Source organism: Syngnathus scovelli, chromosome 6 (assembly GCF_024217435.2).
Source record: "Syngnathus scovelli strain Florida chromosome 6, RoL_Ssco_1.2, whole genome shotgun sequence".
Taxonomy (NCBI): Eukaryota; Metazoa; Chordata; class Actinopteri; order Syngnathiformes; family Syngnathidae; genus Syngnathus; species Syngnathus scovelli.
In genome coordinates, this window is record NC_090852.1 from 7,131,242 (window position 1) to 7,153,766 (window position 22,525).

The window sequence follows — 22,525 nt, forward strand, 5'->3', positions numbered from 1 at the left end:
TTTGCTTTCACTCACAAATTCAGTTTTTACGACTTTAAGGCGACCCACTCCATTGGAAAAAATGAATAGCCTAAAAACAGGCAAATTATTTTAAAGGTTATCAACATGGCATGCGAGCCTCCTTTGGCCCTGTACATAACATCCACCCCACAAAGCATTCCATTATTCACACGGTAGACATTGTCGATCCCAATGGCATTATGAACCTGTCATCTCTCCCGACATATGATGATTGCCAATCCCATCAGCCATAGGTTGCACATCTATCAACGCCCATAAAGCTGCGCACAGATCACGCTGACCTTCATAACATTCTTACTTATAGATAAGCATCCTCTAATCTCCCGCAGTGTGGCGCGAGGTCACAGGGGTCATGGCTGCAATTTGGTCATAAAACAGCTGTGGTCAAAAGTGGGTCAGAGGTGATTTTAGGGTCATTTGGCAACAAAAAAGCATTTTTTTCTTCGTATCATCCGTGTTTAGGTCCAGTGCCACACGCTTCCGGTGGATTCAAAACTACTACGGAGAGCAGGACGAGTGGGCCCTGGATGATATTTATATCGGCCAACAATGCCCCAATATGTGCCACGGACACGGCTGGTGTGACCACGGTCACTGCAGGTCAGCCCTCAAAGCCACAAAGGTTTAATAAATTGGGCTTGTTTGTATTTTTGCTACATTTAAACTTATCTGTGGCAGGTGTGATGACAACTTCTCTGGAACAGACTGCTTGCCTTCCTCGCCTCTTTCGTCAAGTGTCCTCTCAGACTTTGAGTCCCAGGATGCACTGCTGGCCACTTGGCAGGAAGTAATAGGTGGAGAGGTGGTCAACCCTGATGTTGGCTGCGGGGTGGTTTCATCCGGTTCATCGTTGTACTTCAGCAAGGTAGAGAATAGCCTAATCTTATTTGCTCAAAAATACTCCCAATGTTCAGTGGATACAAAGAATAATTATTTCATGTGAAATTTGTGTCTGTGACATCAGGCTGGCCTGCGACAGCTTGTGAGTTGGGACCTGGACACTGAATGGGCGGAGTTTGTTCAGTTCTACCTGCGTGTGGGTGGAGACTGGGCGGATTGCAACCAGGCTGACAGCAGGGAAGAGGGAGTACTGCTGCAGTACAGCAACGACGGAGGCATCAGCTGGGGCCTCATCGCCGAGATGTACTTCACAGACTTCACCAAACCTCGGTGAGCTGCACAGTGCTTACATTTAACACGGTTGCTTCTTCCAAATCAATCATTTTGATCTTTTCCTCACTAGTTTTGTCCACTACGAGCTTCCTTTGGCCTCAAAGACACCTTGCACTAGATTTCGCTGGTGGCAGCCTCTTCACTCCGGAGATGGCTATGACCAATGGGCAATTGATGACATCATCATTTTATCTGAGAGGGAGAAGCACATCATACCTATGGCCAGCCCTACTTTGCCACAGGTATGACAACATCTGTATTGAAAGAATATATTCCATTTGTGAATAAGAACAAAAAAATGAATTGCTTCTTTCCACTGATGACTAAACCCCATCCGATAGAACTTCTATGAGAAGCCAGCTTTCGATTACCCGCTGAACCAGATGAGTGTGTGGTTGATGCTGGGTAATGAAGGCATGGAGAGGGACAGCAACAACAGCTTCTGTGCTCCGACCGCATCTTCCATGGTGTTCGGGCGCTCCGATGGCGACAGGGTGGCGGTCACCAGGGACCTTGCCCTGCGTTCTGGCTACACTCTCCAGTTTAAGGTGAGAACCTACAAGACCGCCTTACCGAGACTGCCCCAACAATGTTGTTAAAGATGTCAAATTATTCTTTTTTTTTCCACTTACTAGTTAAACATAGGTTGTGAGTCAGAGTTCAGTGCATCTGCCCCAGTCCTGCTGCAGTACTCCCATGATGCAGGTCGTACTTGGGCCTTGGTAAAGGAGGGCTGTTACCCCGGATCCCCGGGAGTGGGGAACTGTGAAGGAAGTGGCCGGGAGCTACGAGAACCCACCGTGTACAACACCGGGGACTATGAAGACTGGACCAGGGTCACTGTGGTTATTCCACGCAATGTTGCAGCTAGGTAACTATGGTAACAGCAATATGGTGGGATCTTGAGGAAAGGTGGGCAAAGTGTGGCGCAAGGGGATATTAAAGAGTCATATTTTTTTTCATTATTCCCACCCTGCCAACTTGTAACAAAAAACTACTCTTTCTTACATTTCTCCAGTAAAACCCGGTTCCGCTGGTTCCAGGAGAGCAGCATTTACAGAGATGCTCCAGCTTTCGCACTGGATGGAGTCTACATCTCCGAGCCATGTCCGAATCATTGTGGCGGCCATGGTGATTGCATTTCTGGAGTCTGCTTCTGTGACATGGGATACACAGGTAAAGCCACTCATAGAGATGGTTAAAGTTGTTTGCCTCATTTGGTAGTTCATTTTCTCTCTCCATAGTGGAACAGGATAGCTGTGTTCCATCCGTTGCCAGTCCCACCGAGCTGTCTGAGGGCTTTGAGGGCAAGCTAAGTCCACTTTGGCAGAGTCTAAGTGGGGGCCAAATAGGAGGTGGATGCGGCATAATCAGTGAGGGCAAGGCGCTTTACTTCAGCAGCCCCGGAAGAAGGGAGGCTCGCACGGTGCCCCTCGACACCACAAACACTCGGTAGGTGGATTCCGCTCTTGTTTCCAAGTCAAGTCATGCGAGAGCTTGATTTTAAAACTTCTATCATGACTGTACAGGTTGGCGCAATTTTACATTAGAATAGGCAGCAAAAGTTTGGGACCCACTTGCACCAGGCCCCGCTCACGCAATGAAGGTTTGCAACCCTTTTCATCCGGGTCATTTGGATTATCCTCTTGTAATGTATTTCTTCGCATATATAGGTGTCCTTGTCCAGTTTTCCACTAACAATGGCGTCCAGTGGCAATTCCTGCGAGAGTTAGACTTCAGTTCCTTCTTGGAGCCTCAGGTGGTGACCATTGAATTGCCACCACATGCCAAAACACCTTACACTGTGTTTCGCTGGTGGCAACCCCAACAAGGTTAGTGCACTTGCTACAGTAATGTTGAAACTCTTCTTTTTTTCTCTTTAATTTATTGTGTTGTGTTCGTGATTTCAGGGAAACACTCAGCCCAGTGGGCTTTGGACGATGTCCTAATTGGTATGAACGACAGTTCCAGAACTGGTTTCCATGACAAGTTTGATGGCACCACACCTCTGAGGCACAACTGGTACCGCATTCAAGGCGGGGAGGTAGCTGTGGACTGTTTGTCCCTGGACACGGCACTGACCTTCAACTCGGAAGCCATCGATAGTGAGTCATGCAAATGAACGCACCCGACCGACTCACACATGCAATAAGAGAACATTCCAATTACATTTTCTATTTATGCAGCAGTGAGAGAGAACAGCAGTGAAATAGCCTCAGAGCAACATAACTCATAACAGGCTGAAACGGAATCACCCATTTACTGTGGCGCCATGAATGGCGCATTATAAATGAAGGCATACTTGATTGAACATCCTGCCTGGTTTTTTTTGTTGTTGTTGTTTTTTTATGAGCGCACCAAGCTGTGAGCGTGTTTTCTTTCTATAAATAATGCTTTTACTCTTTTGGAGATGCGCAGCTTGAATTATTTGACTACACATCTAAAGACACAAAGATTCTGCAAGAATCCAGGAAGCATTGCAGTTCTGATTTTTACAAATATTTTTCTGACTTTTTCCTTTCTCTGCTAATATTTATCCGTTCCATCTCCGATCTTTCCAGAAAAGCCAAGGTATGCCGAGAGCTGGGACTTTGAGGTGTCGGGTTCTTCCTTCCTGCAGTTTGAGCTGAGTATGGGCTGCAGCAAGTCCACCTCCTTTTCCCACGGTGTTCGCCTGGAATACTCCACAGACTGCGGCCGTCACTGGTCCCTCATTACCCCGGAGTGTGTTCCTCCAGCTATCGGTTGCGCCGCTTATACTCAGAGTTCCGTCTATACGTCGACACAGTATAAACACTGGAGGAGGATCACTGTGTACCTGCCGAGCGCTGCTAAGTAAGTATGCACTACCCTTAATTGCGACCCGGTGATTTTCTTCATACTGAATTCTTGCTCTTGATACTTCAGTTCTCCAAGAACTCGATTCCGTTGGATCCAAACCCATTTTACTCCGGGGGCTGAGGGTTGGGCTCTGGATAACGTGTTACTGGCCCCCGGTTGCCCTTGGATGTGCTCTGGTCACGGTCTGTGTGACAATGGCCACTGCGTGTAAGTCAGACGTGAACGTTGGATGTTGTTTGCGTTCTGTGGGTCCATGTTGAGAAGATCTCGTCCTGTCTCAGTTGTGACAAAGGTTACGAGGGTGCCCACTGTGTGCCATCGGCGCCCTTGCCGTCTCTTTTGAGGGAAGACTTTAATGAGCACCTGCAGCAGGAGATCTGGCCTGAGGTTTATGGAGCTGAGAGGGGAACTCTGAGCGGAGAGCCCCTTAAATCTGGAAGCGCCCTCATCTTTAAAGGGGTACCTGTCCTCAAAGTCAATGTTGCATTTTTACACTTGAACGGCTTTTGTCACATGAATCTCTTTGCAGGATGGTCTGCGAATGATAGTGTCAAGGGATCTGGATTGTACAAACACGCTCTACATTCAATTCTCCTTCAAGTTCATCACAAAAGGTAGACGATTGATTTGTTTGATTTGGTTCATTGGTAACGTCGTTGTCATTTTTATGGTTTTTTTTTTCAGGTGTACCTGAACGCTCCCACTCAGTGCTGCTGCAGTACTCAGTGAATGGAGGAATCAGCTGGCTACTCTTGGACGAGTTTTACTTCCCGGCTTCCACGGACACTCTGTTTCTTCACTTGCCGCTGCCCACCAGCGCTCGGACCAATGCCACCCGCTTCAGACTCTGGCAGCCGTACAATAGTGGTGAGGAGACAGATTTGTTTCATTTTTCAAATATGACATATCTGATATAGCTCAGGTGTCAGTCTCTATAATTTTTAAAAATGTACCCGTACATGCAAATGGCAAAAATTCCTCTCTCCTGCAAACTTTAACATCATAATCTACAACACCCCCGCAAAAATAAAATTAAATTAAAATAAAACAAATTACAAATAAAAAAAGTTTTAAAAAACTGAGAAAAATGTACAAACTGCTCTTTGTTAAATGTTTGATAATAATAATAATAATAATAATTTTTAAATACATACCAGTATACATGCAAATGGCAAAAATGAATCTTCCCTGCAAATTTTACCACCATAATCATCCATCCATCCATCCATTTTCTGAACCGCTTAGTCCCCACGGGGGTCGCGGGCGTGCTGGAACCTATCCCAGCCGTCATCGGGCAGTAGGCGGGGGACACCCTGAACTGGTTGCCAGCCAATCGCAGGGCACACAGAGACAGACAACCAATCGCACACACACTCACACCTAGGGACAATTTGGAGTCTTCAATCGGCCTACCAAGCATGTTTTTGGAATGTGGGAGGAAACCGGAGTGCCCGGAGAAAACCCACGCGGGCCTGGGGAGAACATGCAAACTCCACACATGAAGGGCCGGAGGTGGAATCGAACCCGCACCCTCCTAACTGTGAGGCGGACGTGCTACCCAGTGCCCCACCGAGCCGCCTCCACCATAATCACTCCCCAAAAAATAAAATTACAATTAAATTGAATTTAAAATGAAAAAAGTTAAAAAAAATAAAAAAGAAAGACAGAGAAAAATGTACAAACTGGTGTTTGTTTAATGTTTAATAATAATTATCTTATTATCCCTCCGTGAGTCGTCACCTTATCGTCGTGGAGGGGTTTACGTGCCCCTATGATCCTAGGAGCCATGTTGTCGGGGGCTTCATGCCCCTGTTAGCGTCACCCATGGCAAACGGGTCCTAGGTGAGGGGTCAGACAAAGCACGGCTCACCCAAGCCCCTTATGATAAAAAACACCGGGGCCTCCCTCTGGAGCCAGGCCTGGAGGCGGGGCTCGAAGGCGAGCGTCTTGTGGCCGGGCCTTCGCCCATGGGGCCCGGCCGGGCATAGCCCGAAATGGAAACACGGGTCCCCCTTCCCATGGGCTCACCACCTGTGGGAGGGGCCGAAGGGGTCGGGTGCAATGTGAGCTGGGCGGCAGCCAAAGGCAGGGACCTTGGCGGTCTGATCCCCGGCTGCAGAAGCTGGCTCTTGGGACATGGAATGTCACCTCTCTGGCTGGAAAGGAGCCCGAGCTGGTGTGCGAGGCAGAAAGATTCCGACTAGATATAGTCGGACTAGCCTCCACGCACAGTTTGGGTTCCGGTACAAGCCCTCTCGAGAGGGGCTGGACTCTCTTCCACTCTGGAGTTGCCCACGGTGAGAGGCGTCGAGCAGGTGTGGGTATACTTATTGCCCCCCGGCTGGGCGCCTGCACATTGGGGTTCGCCCCGGTGAACGAGAGGGTAGCCTCCCTCCGCCTTCGGGTGGGGGGACGGGTCCTGACTGTTGTTTGTGTCTATGCACCAAACGGCAGCTCAGAGTACCCACCCTTCTTGGGGTCCCTGGAGGAAGTGCTGGAGAGCGCTCCTTCTGGGGACTCCATCGTTCTACTGGGTGACTTCAATGCTCACGTGGGCAATGACAGCGAGACCTGGAAGGGCGTGATTGGGAGGAACGCCCCCCCCGATCTGAACCTGAGTTCTATTGTTGGACTTCTGTGCTCGACACGGATTTTCAATAATGAACACCATGTTCAAACATAAGGGTGTCCATGTGTGCACTTGGCACCAGGACACCCTAGGCCGCAGTTCGATGATCGACTTTGTAGTCGTGTCATCGGATTTGCGGCCGCATGTTTTGGACACTCGGGTGAAGAGAGGGGCGGAGCTGTCAACTGATCACCACCTGGTGGTGGGTTGGCTCCGATGGTGGGGGAAGATGCCGGTCCGACCTGGCAGACCCAAACGCTCTGTGAGGGTCTGCTGGGAACGTCTGGCAGAATCTCCTGTCAGGAAGAGCTTCAACTCCCACCTCCGGCAGAGCTTTTCCCACGTCCCGGGGGAGGCGGGGGACATTGAGTCTGAGTGGACCATGTTCCGCGCCTCCATTGTTGAGGCAGCCGACCGGAGCTGTGGCCGTAAGGTCGTTGGTGCCTGTCGTGGCGGCAATCCCCGAACCCGCTGGTGGACACCGGCGGTAAGGGATGCCGTCAAGCTGAAGAAGGAGTCCTATCGGGCCGTTTTGGCCTGCGGGACTCCGGAGGCAGCTGACAGGCACCGGATGGCCAAGCGGAATGCGGCTTCGGCGGTTGCTGAGGCAAAAACCCGGTCGTGGGAGGAGTTTGGTGAGGCCATGGAGAATGACTTTCGGACGGCTTCGAGGAAATTCTGGTCCACCATCCGGCGTCTCAGGAGGGGGAAGCAGTGCAACGTCAACACTGTTTACAGTGGGGATGGCGTGCTGCTGACCTCGACTCGGGACGTCGTGAGTCGGTGGGGAGAATACTTTGAAGACCTCCTCAATTCCACCTACACGCCTTCCATTGAGGAAGCAGGGCCTGGAGACTCTGAGGCGGATTCTCCAATCTCTGGGGTCGAAGTCACTGAGGTAGTTAAAAAACTCCTCGGTGGCAAGGCCCCGGGGGTGGATGAGATCCGCCCGGAGTTCTTAAAGGCTCTGGATGTTGTGGGGCTGTCATGGCTGACACGCCTCTACAACGTTGCGTGGACATCGGGGACAGTGCCTCTGGATTGGCAGACTGGAGTGGTGGTTCCCCTCTTTAAGAAGGGGGACCGGAGGGTGTGTTCCAATTACAGGGGAATCATACTCCTCAGCCTCCCTGGTAAGGTCTATTCAGGGGTACTGGAGAGGAGGGTCTGTCGGGAGGTCGAACCTCGGATTCAGGAGGAGCAGTGTGGCTTTCGTCCTGGCTGTGGAACAGTGGACCAGCTCTACACCCTCGGCACGATCCTCGAGGGTGCATGGGAGTTCGCCCAACCAGTCCACATGTGTTTTGTGGACTTGGAGAAGGTGTTCGACCGTGTCCCTCGGGAGGTTCTGTGGAGGGTGCTTCGGGAGTACGGGGTGCCGAGCCAACTGATAAGGGCGGTTCGGTCCCTGTATCACCGATGCCAGAGTCTGGTCCGCATTTCCGGCAGTAAGTTGGATTCGTTCCCAGCGTCGGCAGTAATGCGGACCCTGTACCGGTCCGTTGTGGTGAAGAGAGAGCTGAGCCAAAAGGCAAAGCTCTCAATTTACCGGTCGATTTACGCTCCTACCCTCACCTATGGTCACGAGCTATGGGTCGTGACCGAAAGAACGAGATCTCGGATACAAGCGGCCGAAATGAGTTTTCTCCGCAGGATGTCCGGGCTCTCCCTTTGAGATAGGGTGAGAAGCTCGGTCATCCGGGAGAGACTCGGAGTAGAGTCGCTACTCCTCCACGTTGAGAGGAGCCAGATGAGGTGGCTCGGGCATCTTATCAGGATGCCTCCTGGACACCTCCCTGGTGAGGTGTTCCGGACATGTCCCACCGGTAGGAGACCCCGGGGACGACCCAGGACGCGCTGGAGAGACTATGTCTCTCAGCTGGCCTGGGAACGCCTTGGGATCCCCCGGGATGAGCTGGATGAAGTGGCTGGGGAGAGGGAAGTCTGGGAGTCCCTCCTAAAGCTGCTGCCCCCGCGACCCGACCCCGGATAAGCGGAAGAAAATGGATGGATGAATGGATGAATAATTATCTTCTCGTGTCCATCAGGTAAAAAAGAGGAGGTATGGGTGATAGATGATCTCATCATTGACGGCAGCTCCTTGCACAACCCCCTCGTGGTCATGGACAGCTTTGAAGAAGGCCCGAATGCGTCCAACTGGCTCTTCTACCCGGGGGGCAACACTGGCCTCTACTGCCCTTACCAGAAAGCTGGCTTGTAAGAAAACTCTTTCACTTTGAACAATTCCAAAGACTAAGTGTCATTTTGCATATTCACTTTTTCAATCAGTGAACCCACAGTTGATGTGAGCAACAGAACAAATGTTTTTAACCTTGACTAATTTTTTGTTTGTGTATCTGGGTTGCAGAGAGGAGGATGAGTCAGCGATGCTGTTTGTCTCCAGCGAGCTGGGGGAGCACTCCATCACCACCAGAGACATTGATGTGAATGAGAACACAATCATCCAGTTTGAGGTACACAAACACTCGTAATGACTTCTTTCCCAAAGTAACAATCAGCACACTCATTGAGGGTATAAATCACGCTGGGCGGGCGATCCTAGCTGATGTCTCCTTTTCTCCCCAGATAAACGTTGGCTGCACGGCCGAAAGCTCCTCGGCCTACCCAGTGCGACTTGAATTCTCGCGGGACTTTGGCGCCACGTGGCACCTGCTGCTGCCGCTGTGTGCCGGCGGGCCGCAACCATCTTCCTTATGCTCCACCGAGCTCCATCCAGCCAGCGTTTATTTCCCGGGTACCACGCAAGGCTGGCGCCGGGAGGTCATCCACTTTGGCAAGCTACGTCTCTGCGGGTGAGCACCGGCGCATTCTCACCAGCTTTTTCCCGAACACTCTCTTTCTGTATATCTGGATCTATTCGTCCCTGTTCTTTGTCCTTACAGGTCCGTGAGGTTCCGTTGGTATCAGGGTTTCTTTTCAACTGGATCGGCGCCTCCAACATGGGCTCTGGACAATGTCTATATTGGCCCTCAGTGCCAGGACATGTGCAGTGGCCACGGAGCCTGTATAGGGGGCACCCATTGTATGTGTGACCCCGGCTACTCGGGAAGCGACTGCTCTGTGCCTGACATTCCCAACCCCGACTTTCTCAAAGAAGATTTTGAAGGTAGGCTGCAGAATAGCAAGGGTATCCCCGGTAGTTGTTGTCATTATGTAACAAAAAGTACTGTTTGCCTTTAGGCGGAGCAGTGGATGTTGATTTGTTTAGACAGCTTAGTGGTGGTAAACCATCCAGAAAATGTGGTATCATGTCCAGTGGGAACCATTTGTTCTTCAGTGAGGATGGGCTGCGCATGTTGGTCACCAATGAATTGGATTTGTCTAATGCCAGGTATTGTTAGCGTCGTCTTACGATGTCTTGATTTTGTGCTGAAATTGGAAGGACTGTAATCGTGACTGTCGATGGCGCCAGGTTTGTTCAGTTTTTCCTCCGACTCGGCTGCGGTAAGACCGCACCGGACCCTCGCTCTCAGCCAGTACTTCTGCAGTACTCTCTGAACGGAGGTCTGACATGGGGTCTCCTCCAGGAATTTCTCTTCAGCAACAGCAGTAACCAGGCTCGCCTGGTGGCCCTTGAGATCCCGCTGCGCGCTCGCACTTCTTCCACTCGCCTGCGCTGGTGGCAGCCTTCCGAGAACGGACAGTTTTACAGTCCTTGGGTGATCGATCAGGTACTGTGAGGCGACAATGACTTTGCCTCAATCGTGCAAATGCAACTTCACACTTTGAACTTTCTTTAAACGTCAGGTGGTGGTTGGTGGTAGTGCCAGTGGCTGGGGACCACTGGAAGATGATTTTTCCTCTATCGATGGACGCTCATGGCTCCTCCACCCAGGTGGAACCAGAATGCCAGTTTGTGGCTCAGATGGACCTGCTTTTGCTTTTATCGAAAAGTCTAACACTCGCTACGCAGTCACCACTGACATCAGTTTAGGACAAGATGCCTTCATTCAGTTTGACTTTTCTGCATCCTGCTCTGTAACCAACTCTTGCTACTGTAAGCAACAAGACCCAACGATAAGAATACTCTGCATGACAACGTGAGGCTCGACTGTAAACATATCTCTTGTCGTCATAGCTGTGGAGCTGGAGTACTCTCTGGATTTAGGTCTGACGTGGCAACCCGTCGTTCGAGACTGTTTACCAACAAGCCCCGACTGCTCCTCCTACACCTTGCAGAGGCTGCTCATTTCTGATACTTACAACAAGTGGGGTCGGGTCACCATACACATTCCATCATATGCAAGGTCAGTGCTGCTCCTTTTTTGTGAGAAATTGTTTTGAGCGTTCGGGACGCAACAATACTTCCTTGTCACGAATTACTACTTTCCTATTAGCCACGGCTTTGGTACAATCTAAGGAGCTGACTGATGTTTGTAGGTCTCCAGCCACAAGATTCCGTTGGTTCCAGCAGGCTCCATTTGACAAGCAGCAGACCTGGGCTCTGGATAACCTCTATATTGGAGATGGCTGTCCAGATATGTGTTCTGGACATGGACGGTGCCAACAGAGCACCTGTGTGTAAGTAACATACGCCAGGCTAGATTTGTGCACCAGATGGTTCAATTCAGATATTGTTTGTCATGTCAATGTAAATCGGATTTCTTCAAATCAGTAGAAGGTCTCTTCCAAATGTGAATATTGTATTGACTTTGCTATGCTATGCTCCAATTGAGCTTTATGTCATAGCGATGTACCAATTCATGACAGAAAGTAAAAACCTTACCATTTGGCAGATAAAAAAACCCTAACTTTATTATCTGGATGAACTACATGTTGTGTTCTCACCAGGTGTGATCCAGAGTGGGGTGGTGAATACTGTGATGAGCCAGTAGCTCCTCTCCCCTCCCAGCTGAAGGACAGCTTCAGCCGGGCTCCTTCACTCGGTCACTGGCACACGCTCACTGGTGGCAAACTCAGCACACTCTGTGGAGCTGTGGCCTCTGGAGCTGCTCTGCACTTTAGTGGCGTAAGTATTTCTTGGCTCTGTACACGTTTTCTTCATTTAGCACTAATATTGTTTCTTCCGTGCAGGGTTGCAGCCGTCAGTTGGTGACGGTGGACCTCAACCTGACCAACGCTGAATTCATCCAATTCTACTTCATGTACGGTTGCATGATCCCACCTAGCAACCGTAACCAAGGGGTTCTCCTGGAGTACAGCTTGAATGGTGGAATCCACTGGCATCTGTTGACGGAGATTTTTTATGATCTGTACACAAAGCCTGGGTGAGTGCTTTTAAATTGTGTCATTTCTATGAATGGAACTGAGCATGGTGTATGTTTGTACTTGCCATCTTGCGCTCAGGTTTGTGAATATTCTGCTGCCTCCTGCTGCCCGACAAGAAGGTGTGCGTGTGCGGTGGTGGCAGCCTCAGCACGAAGGCATGGACCAGAGTGACTGGGCTCTGGATAACGTCCTCATCGCGGGTTCAGACACGCGGGCGCAGATTTCGGACACATTCGGCGGTGTGGCGCTACCCAACCACGAGAGAGCTCCAGCTGATGAAACCTCAGGACCAAACAGTGATCTGGTAGAGCTAGAGGAAACTCCAATTGGTACAGTTTGAATATGGCAATCAAATCCTCATTGTAGCTCACAATAAAAAAAAAAAGCAAATGAGAATATGTTGCGCTGTTTTGTTACCAGTGAGCGACCATTGGCTGTTCTCAGAGGACTGCTCAGTGCAGCGTTTCTGCAGTTCCCCTGATGGAGTGATGGCGTGTGGTAGTGCAGATGGAAGAGAGGTCTATGCTGTCACGCACGATATCATCCCTGAAAAGGGTTGGGTCATGCAGTTTAAGGTGAGTCATGAGTAAAGAACACGCACGGCTTGGCAAGGGCCATGTTTGAGTTTTAAAATAATACGTGTGCATGTGTGTGTAAAATATCCAAAGTAGGTTATTTTTAGAAAAAGAATGCATTTTATTCTTATTTTGTTTGTAATTATAAAATAAACTATTTAAAAAAAAACAATGTAATATAAAATGTATTATTTATTAAGATAATAATAACAATATATGTCAAATTGTGTGTTTTACCACTTTTTTCCAATAATTATATTAACCAATTATTTAATTCGGTAATACTAAATCAATTTCAATTAACCAATGTTTAATAACGATGGATGGATGGATGGATGGATGGATGGATGGATGGATGGATGGATGGATGGATGGATGGATGGATGGATGGATGGATGGATGGATGGATGGATGGATGGATGGATGGATGGATGGATGGATGGATGGATGGATGGATGGATGGATGGATGGATGGATGGATGGATGGATGATTGGTTGGATAATTGGTTGGATGATTGGTTGGATGATTGGTTGGATGATTGGACGGACGATTGGACGGATGATTGGATGGATGGTGAAGGTCCACTGAATTTTGTGACTGGCTGCCTTTTCTTAGCAGTAGCGATCCTGAAGTCGCCGCAACAATATGTCCTACGTGTGTCCGATAGATTGCGGTGGGCTGCCTAGTGCCAGATCGTGCGGCAGACAGACAGGTCCACGTTCAGTACTCTGCCGACTACGGCGTGACATGGAAGTACCTGGCTCCTCAGTGTCTACCCGCCGATCCCCGCTGCGGAGGTCACGTCTCGCAGCCGTCGGTCTTCTTCACCGCCGAAGGATGGAAGCGGGCTGTCTATCCCCTGCCCGACGGCCTCGCTGGCACGTAGGTCTTGACATTTCAAAACAAGCGCTGCTCTTAATATTTCATGCATGAGGCTACATTATTGATAGATCTATTTATTGTTACAACATCAATAATTGAAATGTTTGTCATCTAAATCTTGGAAAAGTCAGATGCATCTTGTTCGACCAAACTCTTTACACGACCCAAAGGATTCAGCTTGCTTCTCCTGTCCTTTAGTTCCGTGCGCTTCAGGTTCTACCAGCAGCACTCAGACATTCAGTGGGGTGTGGAGAACTTTTACATCGGGCCTGCGTGTGAGAGCCATTGTGGCGGCCATGGAGACTGTTTGGCGCAACGCTGCCTCTGTGACCCAGGATTCACCGGACCAAATTGCTACGCCAGTGCAGCGTTGAAGGTGGGGTCTAACTTTTCAACCAGATTTAACTAATTGATCCAGTTAATCTTTGACGTCTATAGCCGTCAGTGGCAGTGAATAAGTTTCTCTTATTTTCAAACTATTTCCACCCTTGAAAATGTACTTCCTATGTGGCGAGTGTCAGGCAACTGTTTAAATGCTCGTCAACAGTTTTTGCAACCGTTTGCAACTGTTTGAAGACTCAAAGAAACTTGAAAAATTATCATCTGATGGAATTCAAATATTACATAAGAAAGAGTCAAAATTATTTTAAATATTGACTTTGGACCGGATTGGCCTTATGTGGAGTATTTTCCTTTGTTTAAAAACTATGACTTTCACTTTATTTTTGGATATAATGTCTTCTTTTAGGCGTCTTTGAAGGAACGTTTTGACTGGGAAGGAGCAGCTGGGCCTCAGTGGCAGGTTCTTGAAGGAGGCCGACCCTGCACAGACTGTGGTGTGTTGGTAGAAGGTACCGCCCTATATTTTGGAGGAGCCGACGCCAGACAAGCCGTTACCGCCGACCTGGACCTTCGTGGAGCTAAGTCAGTATTGATATCTTGTAACAGTCACACACATAGTGACACACAAACATCATGATCTGTTCTGTGCTTTCAGGTTTGTGGAATACTGGGCCAGGATTGGAAGTGAAAATAACATGTCAATGTGCCACCGTCCAACATGTCGCAAAGAGGGAGTGCTACTCGACTACTCTACTGATGGAGGTGACGTCATATGGCTGTCACCTTTTTTTGTCTCGCTTTGCCAATGTGTCCCGTATCCTCCTCAGGTGTGTCGTGGAGCCTACTGCACGAGATGGATTACCTGAAATACGTTTCCGTGAGGAGAGATTACATCGTCCTGCCAGAGGGAGCTCTGACCAACGCCACTCGGCTACGTTGGTGGCAGCCTTTTACCATTTCCTCTGGATTGGCTTCTCCCAGCCTGGAAAGAGCCCAGTGGGCCATCGACAACATCTTAGTTGGCGGCTCTGACATCAATCCATCGACCCTGCTTGACACCTTTGATGACGGTAGGTCATGAAAAAAAAAAGTTCATGAATGAAGAACTCACTTTGTTTTTTCCAGAGGGCGTATCTCATGAGGAAAGCTGGAGCTTCTACCCGAATGCTGTGCGAACTGCGGGCTTCTGTGGAAACCCCTCGTTCCACCTTTACTGGCCCAACAAAAAACAAGACCAGACGCACAACATCCTCGCCACTCGGGAACTTATAGTGCAGCCTGGATACATTTTGCAGTTCCAGGTATTCAAACAATTCTAAATCTACATGAGTAAGTCATGGCGGGGCATTTGGGCTGATGTTTTGATCTCTGACTTTCGTAGATTGTCGTTGGCTGTGAGGCAGACACATGTGAGGACCATCATTCTGTCCTGCTGCAGTACAGGAAGGATGCAAGGTAGATAGGTAACAATGGCTGGGCTTTAAATATGGAATCAAACTTTTGTCATGCTCCACTTTCAGGTCAGACTCGTGGCAGTTGGTACAGTCGGAGTGCCTCCCCTCTTCAGTCAACAACGTGGGCTGCTCTCCCTTCCAGTTCCACGAGTCCACCATCTTCAGTCCCGTCAACAGCTCGACGTGGACCAGGGTCACCGTTCAACTGCCTGACCACGTCTCTTCAGGGTAGGCCTGGGCAGTTTAATTCCTTTAACAAGATGGCTAATAGCTAAATAGTTTTGTTCCAGAACAAACAAAAGTTCTGAAGTTATGTCTCCTTTATTTACCTCCAGGGCGACACAGTTCCGCTGGATTCAAAACGAAGGGACGGGCGAGCGTCAGAGCTGGGGAGTAGACCGCGTTTACATCGGCGAGGCCTGCCCGGGACTCTGCAGTGGACATGGCTACTGCACAAGTGGCGTGGTCTGCATCTGTGATGAGGGATATCACGGTGGGTCACCAAAACTGCTAAATATGATGATGACCAACCAACCAGTTTTCATCACGTCCCCTCTCCTCCCACTTGAACAGGTGATGACTGCTCCCTTTCTACCAGAGACTTGCCCAGCTCTATCAAGGACAACTTTGAGTCTGGCGTCGTGTCCCCGGAGAGCTGGCAGTTGATTCAGGGTGGAGGAGTGGGCAGCGGGTGTGGACAGCTGTCACCGCATGCCCACGGCGACTCACTTTATTTTAACGGCTGTAAGATGAGGCAAGCTGTTACGAAACCGCTGGACCTCACTCGAGCCAGGTACAGGTACAATCAAAACACAAAGGCACGATATTGTAATCACAGTAACAGCATTCTAAAATAAATACAGATACACCTCTCTAACCATCTCTTCTGTGTCTCCCTCTAGCAAGATCATGTTTGTGCTGCAGATTGGCAGCGCGGCACAGACAGATAGTTGTAACATTGCTCTGGACCGGGCTGACACGGTGGATCGCGCAGTGCTGCTGCAGTACAGCGTCAACAATGGAGTCAGCTGGCACGTCATCGCCCAGCACCAACCCAAAGACTTCATAAAGGCCCAGAGGGTGTCCTACAACATTCCTCTGTAAGTGACCCACACCAAAACATCTTTCCAGATAATTTTATAGCTCTTAAAATTTGCTTTTGCATTGTATTATAATAATAATAATAATAATGGTAATAATGGTAATAATAATAGTAATAATAATAATTATTATTATTATTATAACAAAATAATGATGATAGTAATAAAAATAATGATGACGATTATAATAATAATAATAATAATAATAATAATAATAATAATAATAATAATAATAATAAAAATTATAATAATAAAAGAAAAAATAACAGAAGACTTAATATGGTCTACTGATGCTTTCCCCAGCGAGGCGAGGGTTAAAGGCGTGATGCTACGATGGTGGCAGCCACGCCACGACGGCGCAGGACATGACCAGTGGGCGCTGGACCACGTGGAAGTCGTTCTGTGAGTACTCAAACCCCCGGCCAGACACTGGCCCACCCGTCCATCAGAGCCCAGATCTGCCCTTGTCTGATCCCGCATCACCCGTAGATGACCCCCTCCCCTTGACTCCACACATATACAGGAAGCGTGCACACAGATCGCAAGCGCATCTCTGCACACAGTTGAAGTTCATCACTGCTTCTGGTGTCAGGCAAGCAGGAACGTGACTGCAGTGTGCTTTGCTTCTAAGGGTTCTGTTTGGTTTATTATCAGCTCATAAATGAACAAGTCGGTAGCCTGAAACACTTGAAATGCATTTCTTGCATGTTGCTCCCTTTCGATGAGGGTGCTCGTTGTTTATTCAGACATAAACCCGACTCATTCAAAGCCGCTAACAACCTCATACGCACTTTTGCTCTTGTTTCCGAGAAAACAGTACAGTCCAGTTCAGTTGAGGCTACAATGATATTATTTCAAATGAGCCAAGAAAAATTTGATCGAGGGTGGAGCTGGTCCATTGATTGGTCAGGCGCCACAGTGGGAGCAGTCATTAAAGTGGATTTGCATTTGTTGTTTGTGGACAGTGTTAGCATGCTCCGCGTTGCATTCTTCTAATTCTTGTAGAATTCATCGCTAAATGCTTTGACATTCCACTGTCGCTGCTAACACCATGGTGCCTGCCTCCACAAGTCACATCAAGTGGTCCAACTGAAATGGACTGTGGAAACCTGCTTTTAGTGCCTAAACCTGAGCTGCCCCCTGGTTTCTGTGACCCCCCCTCTGCACGGCATTCAACAGTCTCTGCTGACAAGTGTGACCATGATCCTCACACTCTTGTTTATTTCTCTCTGCTCACCACTCCTCCACTTTCCTCTTTTTTTCTTTTGCTCCCCCTCCCCACACCTTCATGCGCTGCCTTCCCTCATCTTCCACTTTTGTGCTTTCTTCTGCTCTTTGACGGTGGACTCCTCAACTTCACTGCCATTCATTCCATTTCTTCTCTTTCTCTCCTCCTCCTATCCTTACCCCTGGGGGCCACATCTCACCCCAGGCCAGTTCTCCAACCCCCCCTCACCTTTCTGCGAGACAGCAGCCCCCCTCACCTGCCCCTCCCCTCTCGCGCTCTAACCTCTGCTCTCTTCTGTATTCTGCTCCCTCTGGCATGGCTGTAGCGTCAGGTAAGTTCACCGCCTTTTCCCGGATGAATCCCACCCCATCCACCTCTGCCCCGCCCCTCTTTTTTTGCCAGCATTTATTCTCCTCCTCCTCACACAGCGCACACACACACTCTCTCCCGGTTTCACCCGAGACTTTAAGCCCCGCTCATGATCACCGCAGTCATCTCCACGACCTTGCTTTTTTTTCCTCACGCAGTCCGGCTGCTCACACAGTCCAGGAGGAAGCTCCGTAACAGTCCTTGAAACTAAACCGAAGGAAATGGGTTTATTGTAAGACTGAAAATGAGCGACACTGCCAAATTTCCCAAATATTAAGTCGACAACAGTGAGGTGGCGTGTTCACTATGTGTGATGTACTCCATCAGGATACTTTATCTGTTTTGTTTTACATGAGCCAACTTTTGTGTTTCAAGCAGCTTCAAAAGTAGGGTTTCGGGTTCAGCGTTTGTCGCTGAGTGCCTGAAACGCTCTTCTTCATTTCCATCAGCTTTTGCTTAGAGCATCAAACATTTGGCTGAAGCACTCCATCTGCTCAATTCTGGACCCCGCATGGCTTAATGCATCGGGTCGATCTCGTTTCCTTATTTGCAAACTCCAGCGTCCTCAAGTGTGTATTGTAATATTCATTGCATTGCTTAATTTCGTCTTGTTTAGCATTTTAGTCGTTATGTTTATCGGCAAAGAATATCGGTGCCGTCTGACTTTTTTTCTTTTTTTTTCCATATACAACTGCAACCAACGATTCCGCTTCAAACACGGAGCCTACAGCCAACAAGGCAAACCTTTGGAAGTTTTTTTAAAAGCGTATGGCTCCCTCAGTCAAAGCACTGGCGCAACGGTGCCTTAGATATTTCATCATTTCTTATTTGCTTCTATGCAAAAAATAAAATAAAAATCGATGTCTGGTCTGTAGCTCAAACGAGGTTCGATCCTGTTTGATGCTAAATACAATAATCCAAATATTGTAGATACATTTTTACGGTATATGTAATATATTTCTCATAAATGGTACATTTGTGTAAAAGTGACTTTCGGGTGGCCGAGGAAGCATGGAGGACCGCGAAGGGATGCAAATAAATCAAATGAGATGAACCCGTTAAAATGGAGGGACCGCCCCCTTTGTCTGTGGCTTTTGGCTGTTTGTCCGTCCATAGACGACATACGTTCACTGCTCCATCATCTCAGCATCAAGCATACAAACTCCCGCCCTTCCCCCAGCCGCCCCGCTTTGCAGATATCCCCCCCCCCCCCCTCCCCCTCCCCCCCCAGCCCACCCTGGCTGCACAGCTGGCTGACCGGCTCCACCCTGCTGGACGGAAGAGGCAGTGAAGTGAACAGACTAAATGGGAACGAGCATCCCATTTCTAACGCTTGTCTGCTCAAGGCCGTGCACTTGTGTCTATTTTCTTTTCTCCCACTCTTTACTCTGACATCTAAAACTTGTGTGTCAGAGTGTGTATGTGTACCATGTCTTTTCTTGTGGGTCAGTGGAAATCCGCCCATCACTTGTTTTTTTTCGCCATTTTCAATTGGTAAACAAAATTGAAAATTGACTCATTATTTCATGATTTTCAACTTAAGTACAAAAAAATGACAGATTTTTTTATTTTTTTTACTCAAATTAATAATACAAAATTAAAAAAAAAAACATGACTGGACTGAGTTGGATTTAAATATTTAATGAATCAGATTTATGTAACCCAGATGTTTGTAGGGCAGTGGTAAGTTTCTCAAATTCATTTCCATATTACGAACCTATATGTCATGTAAGCACAATGTTAGGAAGAATAGATAAATGAAAGCCCTAGACGAGCATGATGCAAGAGTAGAACTGCAGCATTGGGCTATCACTATGTGTGTGTGTGTGTGTGTGTGTGTGTGTGTGTGTGTGTGTGTGTGTGTGTGTGTGTGTGCGTGTGCGCGCGTGTGCGTGTGTGTGTGTGTGAGTGTGTGAGAGACTTTCCTCTCTCACTAATCACAGATGTTTCTCCTTTCCTCTTTCACTGTGTTTGTATCCCCGCAGCACCCGTAAACAAAACTACATGATGAACTTTGCCAGACAAAGCGGCTTGCGTCATTACTACAGCCGCAAACGGCGGGCACTGGCGCGGCGCGCCTGAGCCTCCGGAGTTGGGATTCCCACCCCCTTTGACCCGCCAATCACACACTGACCCGTCCGCACTCATCCCTTTGTCTCCTGACGACGTCAACACCAAATCAAGTTCATGCTTTAGCCAAAATCCGCCTAGTCTCGTGCCCCGCAATGCTTTGGCGTTGATCGAGCTCAGAAGATGGAAGTGTGGCGGCCATTTTGTTTACTTTCTACCATGGACGGTCAGGGTTTCCGATTGTTTTCTTGGTTCCTCTTCCCACCTGGCTCCATCTCCTGCCAAAACAACCCCCCTTCCGTCCTCCCACCCCCCTTCCGTCCTCCTTTTCCAACCACACTGTGAAAATGAGAGATTATATAGTATCACTGCTGAACTGACAAGCCAATTTGGAGACTGGCCTCCCAATTCCACTGAGCCGACGAGGGAGAATGGCTCCAAGCCGCCAGCCAGCCTGTCCGCCAGGAAAAAGACCACCACTATGATACGGACCATGAAGAGGAACAAATGGTTTTAGAAGTGGGGGGTGGAGGGTTTAAAAAAATACAATACTGTGTTCTTGCTGTTCTTGTGTGTCTGTGGGTTCTTTTTGTGCTGAATTGACTGTGGTGTTTGTTCATTTGTTTGTTTTCTACTAACTCATATGCTTTGAAGAGGCGGCAGGGGGCAGGCGCTGGGTTTTGCTTCCCTTTCCCCAAATTTTCGGAATAGGGCCGATGTGGGCAGAGTGAAAATTCCACAGGGCAAAACGAAAGATGGGGATAAAAACATTTTTAAAAAAAGACAGACTGAACATTTTTTTGGGTGTGTTTATTTGAAAGAAAAAAAAAATCATTTTATATATGTTGGCTCCTGAAAAATACAGATATTTATGGTATATGGCTCTTCATGTGACCTATTTAAGATGCACTGTGCGTGAATTGTATGTTATTTTCAAGTTGTTAAGTTATTAGGCAGTCCAGTCAAGTTGTTCTACTGCATCATTTCCCCTCTTCTCTTGTGCTGTTCCCCATTTTTCCATCCCTCTCTGCTGATTCCTGATATCTGGAGGTGAGGCTCTGTATGTGTTGTTTTTTGAAGTCTGTGTAATATGGCCCCTCAGTGTAACCCCAGTCTAGCAAACTCCTGTACATACATGTATATCCAATATGGGGAGACCCAGCAGCCTTATAAAAGGGAAATAAAATAAAAAAATGCCCAAACCTCATACTGTCCACCATGTTTGAACTCTTGACCTGATGCCAAACATTTCAACTACAGTGCAAAGCTGTCTCGCTTTGTTTCATTGGGCTCCACATGCGAGGCTTATCTAAAATGTATAGCTACTAACAATGTCGTTCTATTAAACTGACCCGTGAGGGACATCCTGACTGCCGTAATAAAAGAAAAAAAAATTGAATTTAAAGGAAAAAAGCATAGTGTCAATTCTTAATGTGATTTTTCTTAAAGATGACAGAGTATTGTTTAATTTCACATTTTTGGCCCATTAGAACAAAATTACAGAACAGTATTTGTGACACAAACCACAGTTTGACATTTTTATTTCCTGTAAATGCTCATATAAAAATCAACTGTTAAAAAACTTTTAAAAATCTACAGCTCAATTTAAGATAGTCCCACCACTTGAATCCATGCAGGAACGTCACTTAACCATGAAGACTTCATGTTCATCACCTTCCAAACACCTCAGCAACAGTCACAAGTGTTACGATGATGATGATGACAAAGGTGTTGGCAAAGAGGCCCCCACATGCGTTGCAATATGCCCAGTTGCAGCAGGAGTAGCTCAACGTGTAGACAACTCCGCGGTAGAAGACATCGCGCTCCTGGCCGCAGACCTTCCTGGTCATGCAGCCGCTTGAGGACAGGCCGATGTGGCCCCCGTAGTGACCCTCCGCTTTATAGCACACTTCATTCCGAGGGCATTCAATCGCGAGGGGCTGAAATGTAATGTCCTTTTCTATGAGGGGCCTGTAGAGACAGCCCAGGTTGCCGCACAGCGTAGAGGGCACGAGGTAGAAGAAGAACACGGTGACAAACAGAAGCTGCAGCATGCTCGCTCTGCGGCAAGACCAGAAAAGTTTTAGACAAAACAGCTTCATTTTTTTTCTCCCCACTGTTACATGTTGTGACTTTAGTCTCCACTAATACAACTTAAAGGTTGTGGTGTTAAAAGCATTAACATGATGATGTTTATCTCAAACACTTTCAACTTTTGAATGTTTTCTTTTTTTTAACTACAACAATTTAATTATTCCCTTTGTGGTCAGAAAATGTGAAAAACATATATATATTAAAAGCTTAATTGCAAATAAGTCAGTCATCAACTCACTTTTCATTAGTCAAGTTTAAAACTCTACTGGCACTCCATAAGATAAAGTCATCCAAAAACTGTGCAGCAGAAGCAATTACTTGTTTTAAACTTTTTTTTAAATTACTTTGTCTAGTGTCAGCATGATCCTCAATATGAATCCCATGAAAAGGTAAGATCATCTCACACACATGCACAATTATTCACTTTGAGCTTATGTAAAGTGTAAAAACAGTTAAATGTGTGATGCTTACAAACAGATGTTAGCGCTTCACTTCA

The 22,525-nt window shown here is 47.8% G+C and overlaps 2 protein-coding genes across 3 annotated transcripts in view; one reads left to right on the forward strand and one right to left on the reverse strand.

Moving 5' to 3' along the window:
- LOC125970871 (reelin) overlaps positions 1-21,142 on the forward strand; it is a 66,524-nt gene extending 45,382 nt beyond the window's left edge. Inside the window, exons 23-65 of one of the 2 annotated variants that reach the window (XM_049723583.1) lie at positions 484-621; positions 700-886; positions 986-1,191; positions 1,265-1,436; positions 1,536-1,742; positions 1,830-2,065; positions 2,213-2,370; positions 2,439-2,646; positions 2,724-2,800; positions 2,868-3,026; positions 3,105-3,299; positions 3,756-4,029; positions 4,102-4,242; positions 4,317-4,494; positions 4,565-4,649; positions 4,720-4,902; positions 8,713-8,881; positions 9,033-9,138; positions 9,251-9,477; positions 9,568-9,791; positions 9,866-10,016; positions 10,098-10,356; positions 10,433-10,682; positions 10,764-10,932; positions 11,066-11,206; positions 11,477-11,654; positions 11,720-11,913; positions 11,993-12,243; positions 12,335-12,489; positions 13,158-13,372; positions 13,571-13,748; positions 14,121-14,296; positions 14,370-14,476; positions 14,542-14,784; positions 14,840-15,015; positions 15,096-15,169; positions 15,235-15,396; positions 15,504-15,661; positions 15,742-15,967; positions 16,071-16,268; positions 16,572-16,670; positions 17,701-17,827; positions 19,851-21,142. In XM_049723583.1, coding sequence (XP_049579540.1) covers positions 484-621; positions 700-886; positions 986-1,191; positions 1,265-1,436; positions 1,536-1,742; positions 1,830-2,065; positions 2,213-2,370; positions 2,439-2,646; positions 2,724-2,800; positions 2,868-3,026; positions 3,105-3,299; positions 3,756-4,029; positions 4,102-4,242; positions 4,317-4,494; positions 4,565-4,649; positions 4,720-4,902; positions 8,713-8,881; positions 9,033-9,138; positions 9,251-9,477; positions 9,568-9,791; positions 9,866-10,016; positions 10,098-10,356; positions 10,433-10,682; positions 10,764-10,932; positions 11,066-11,206; positions 11,477-11,654; positions 11,720-11,913; positions 11,993-12,243; positions 12,335-12,489; positions 13,158-13,372; positions 13,571-13,748; positions 14,121-14,296; positions 14,370-14,476; positions 14,542-14,784; positions 14,840-15,015; positions 15,096-15,169; positions 15,235-15,396; positions 15,504-15,661; positions 15,742-15,967; positions 16,071-16,268; positions 16,572-16,670; positions 17,701-17,821 — 7,411 coding nt within the window. In that variant the 3' untranslated portion in view covers positions 17,822-17,827; positions 19,851-21,142. The remainder of the gene's footprint in view (positions 1-483; positions 622-699; positions 887-985; positions 1,192-1,264; positions 1,437-1,535; positions 1,743-1,829; positions 2,066-2,212; positions 2,371-2,438; positions 2,647-2,723; positions 2,801-2,867; positions 3,027-3,104; positions 3,300-3,755; positions 4,030-4,101; positions 4,243-4,316; positions 4,495-4,564; positions 4,650-4,719; positions 4,903-8,712; positions 8,882-9,032; positions 9,139-9,250; positions 9,478-9,567; positions 9,792-9,865; positions 10,017-10,097; positions 10,357-10,432; positions 10,683-10,763; positions 10,933-11,065; positions 11,207-11,476; positions 11,655-11,719; positions 11,914-11,992; positions 12,244-12,334; positions 12,490-13,157; positions 13,373-13,570; positions 13,749-14,120; positions 14,297-14,369; positions 14,477-14,541; positions 14,785-14,839; positions 15,016-15,095; positions 15,170-15,234; positions 15,397-15,503; positions 15,662-15,741; positions 15,968-16,070; positions 16,269-16,571; positions 16,671-17,700; positions 17,828-19,850) is intronic. The other variant, XM_049723584.2, reaches the window with a different exon arrangement.
- A 303-nt stretch (positions 21,143-21,445) lies between these two features.
- LOC125970880 (protein Bouncer) lies at positions 21,446-21,996 on the reverse strand. Its single transcript, XM_049723612.2, has one exon. The coding sequence runs from the start codon at positions 21,987-21,989 to the stop codon at positions 21,606-21,608; it is 384 nt and encodes a 127-aa protein (XP_049579569.1). The 5' UTR covers positions 21,990-21,996; the 3' UTR covers positions 21,446-21,605.
- Positions 21,997-22,525: the final 529 nt, after the last annotated feature.

Coding starts and splice junctions, on each gene's coding strand:
- LOC125970880 (XM_049723612.2), bottom strand. CDS start 21,989: ATGCTGCAGCTTCTGTTTGTCACCGTGTTCTTCTTCTACCTCGTGCCC.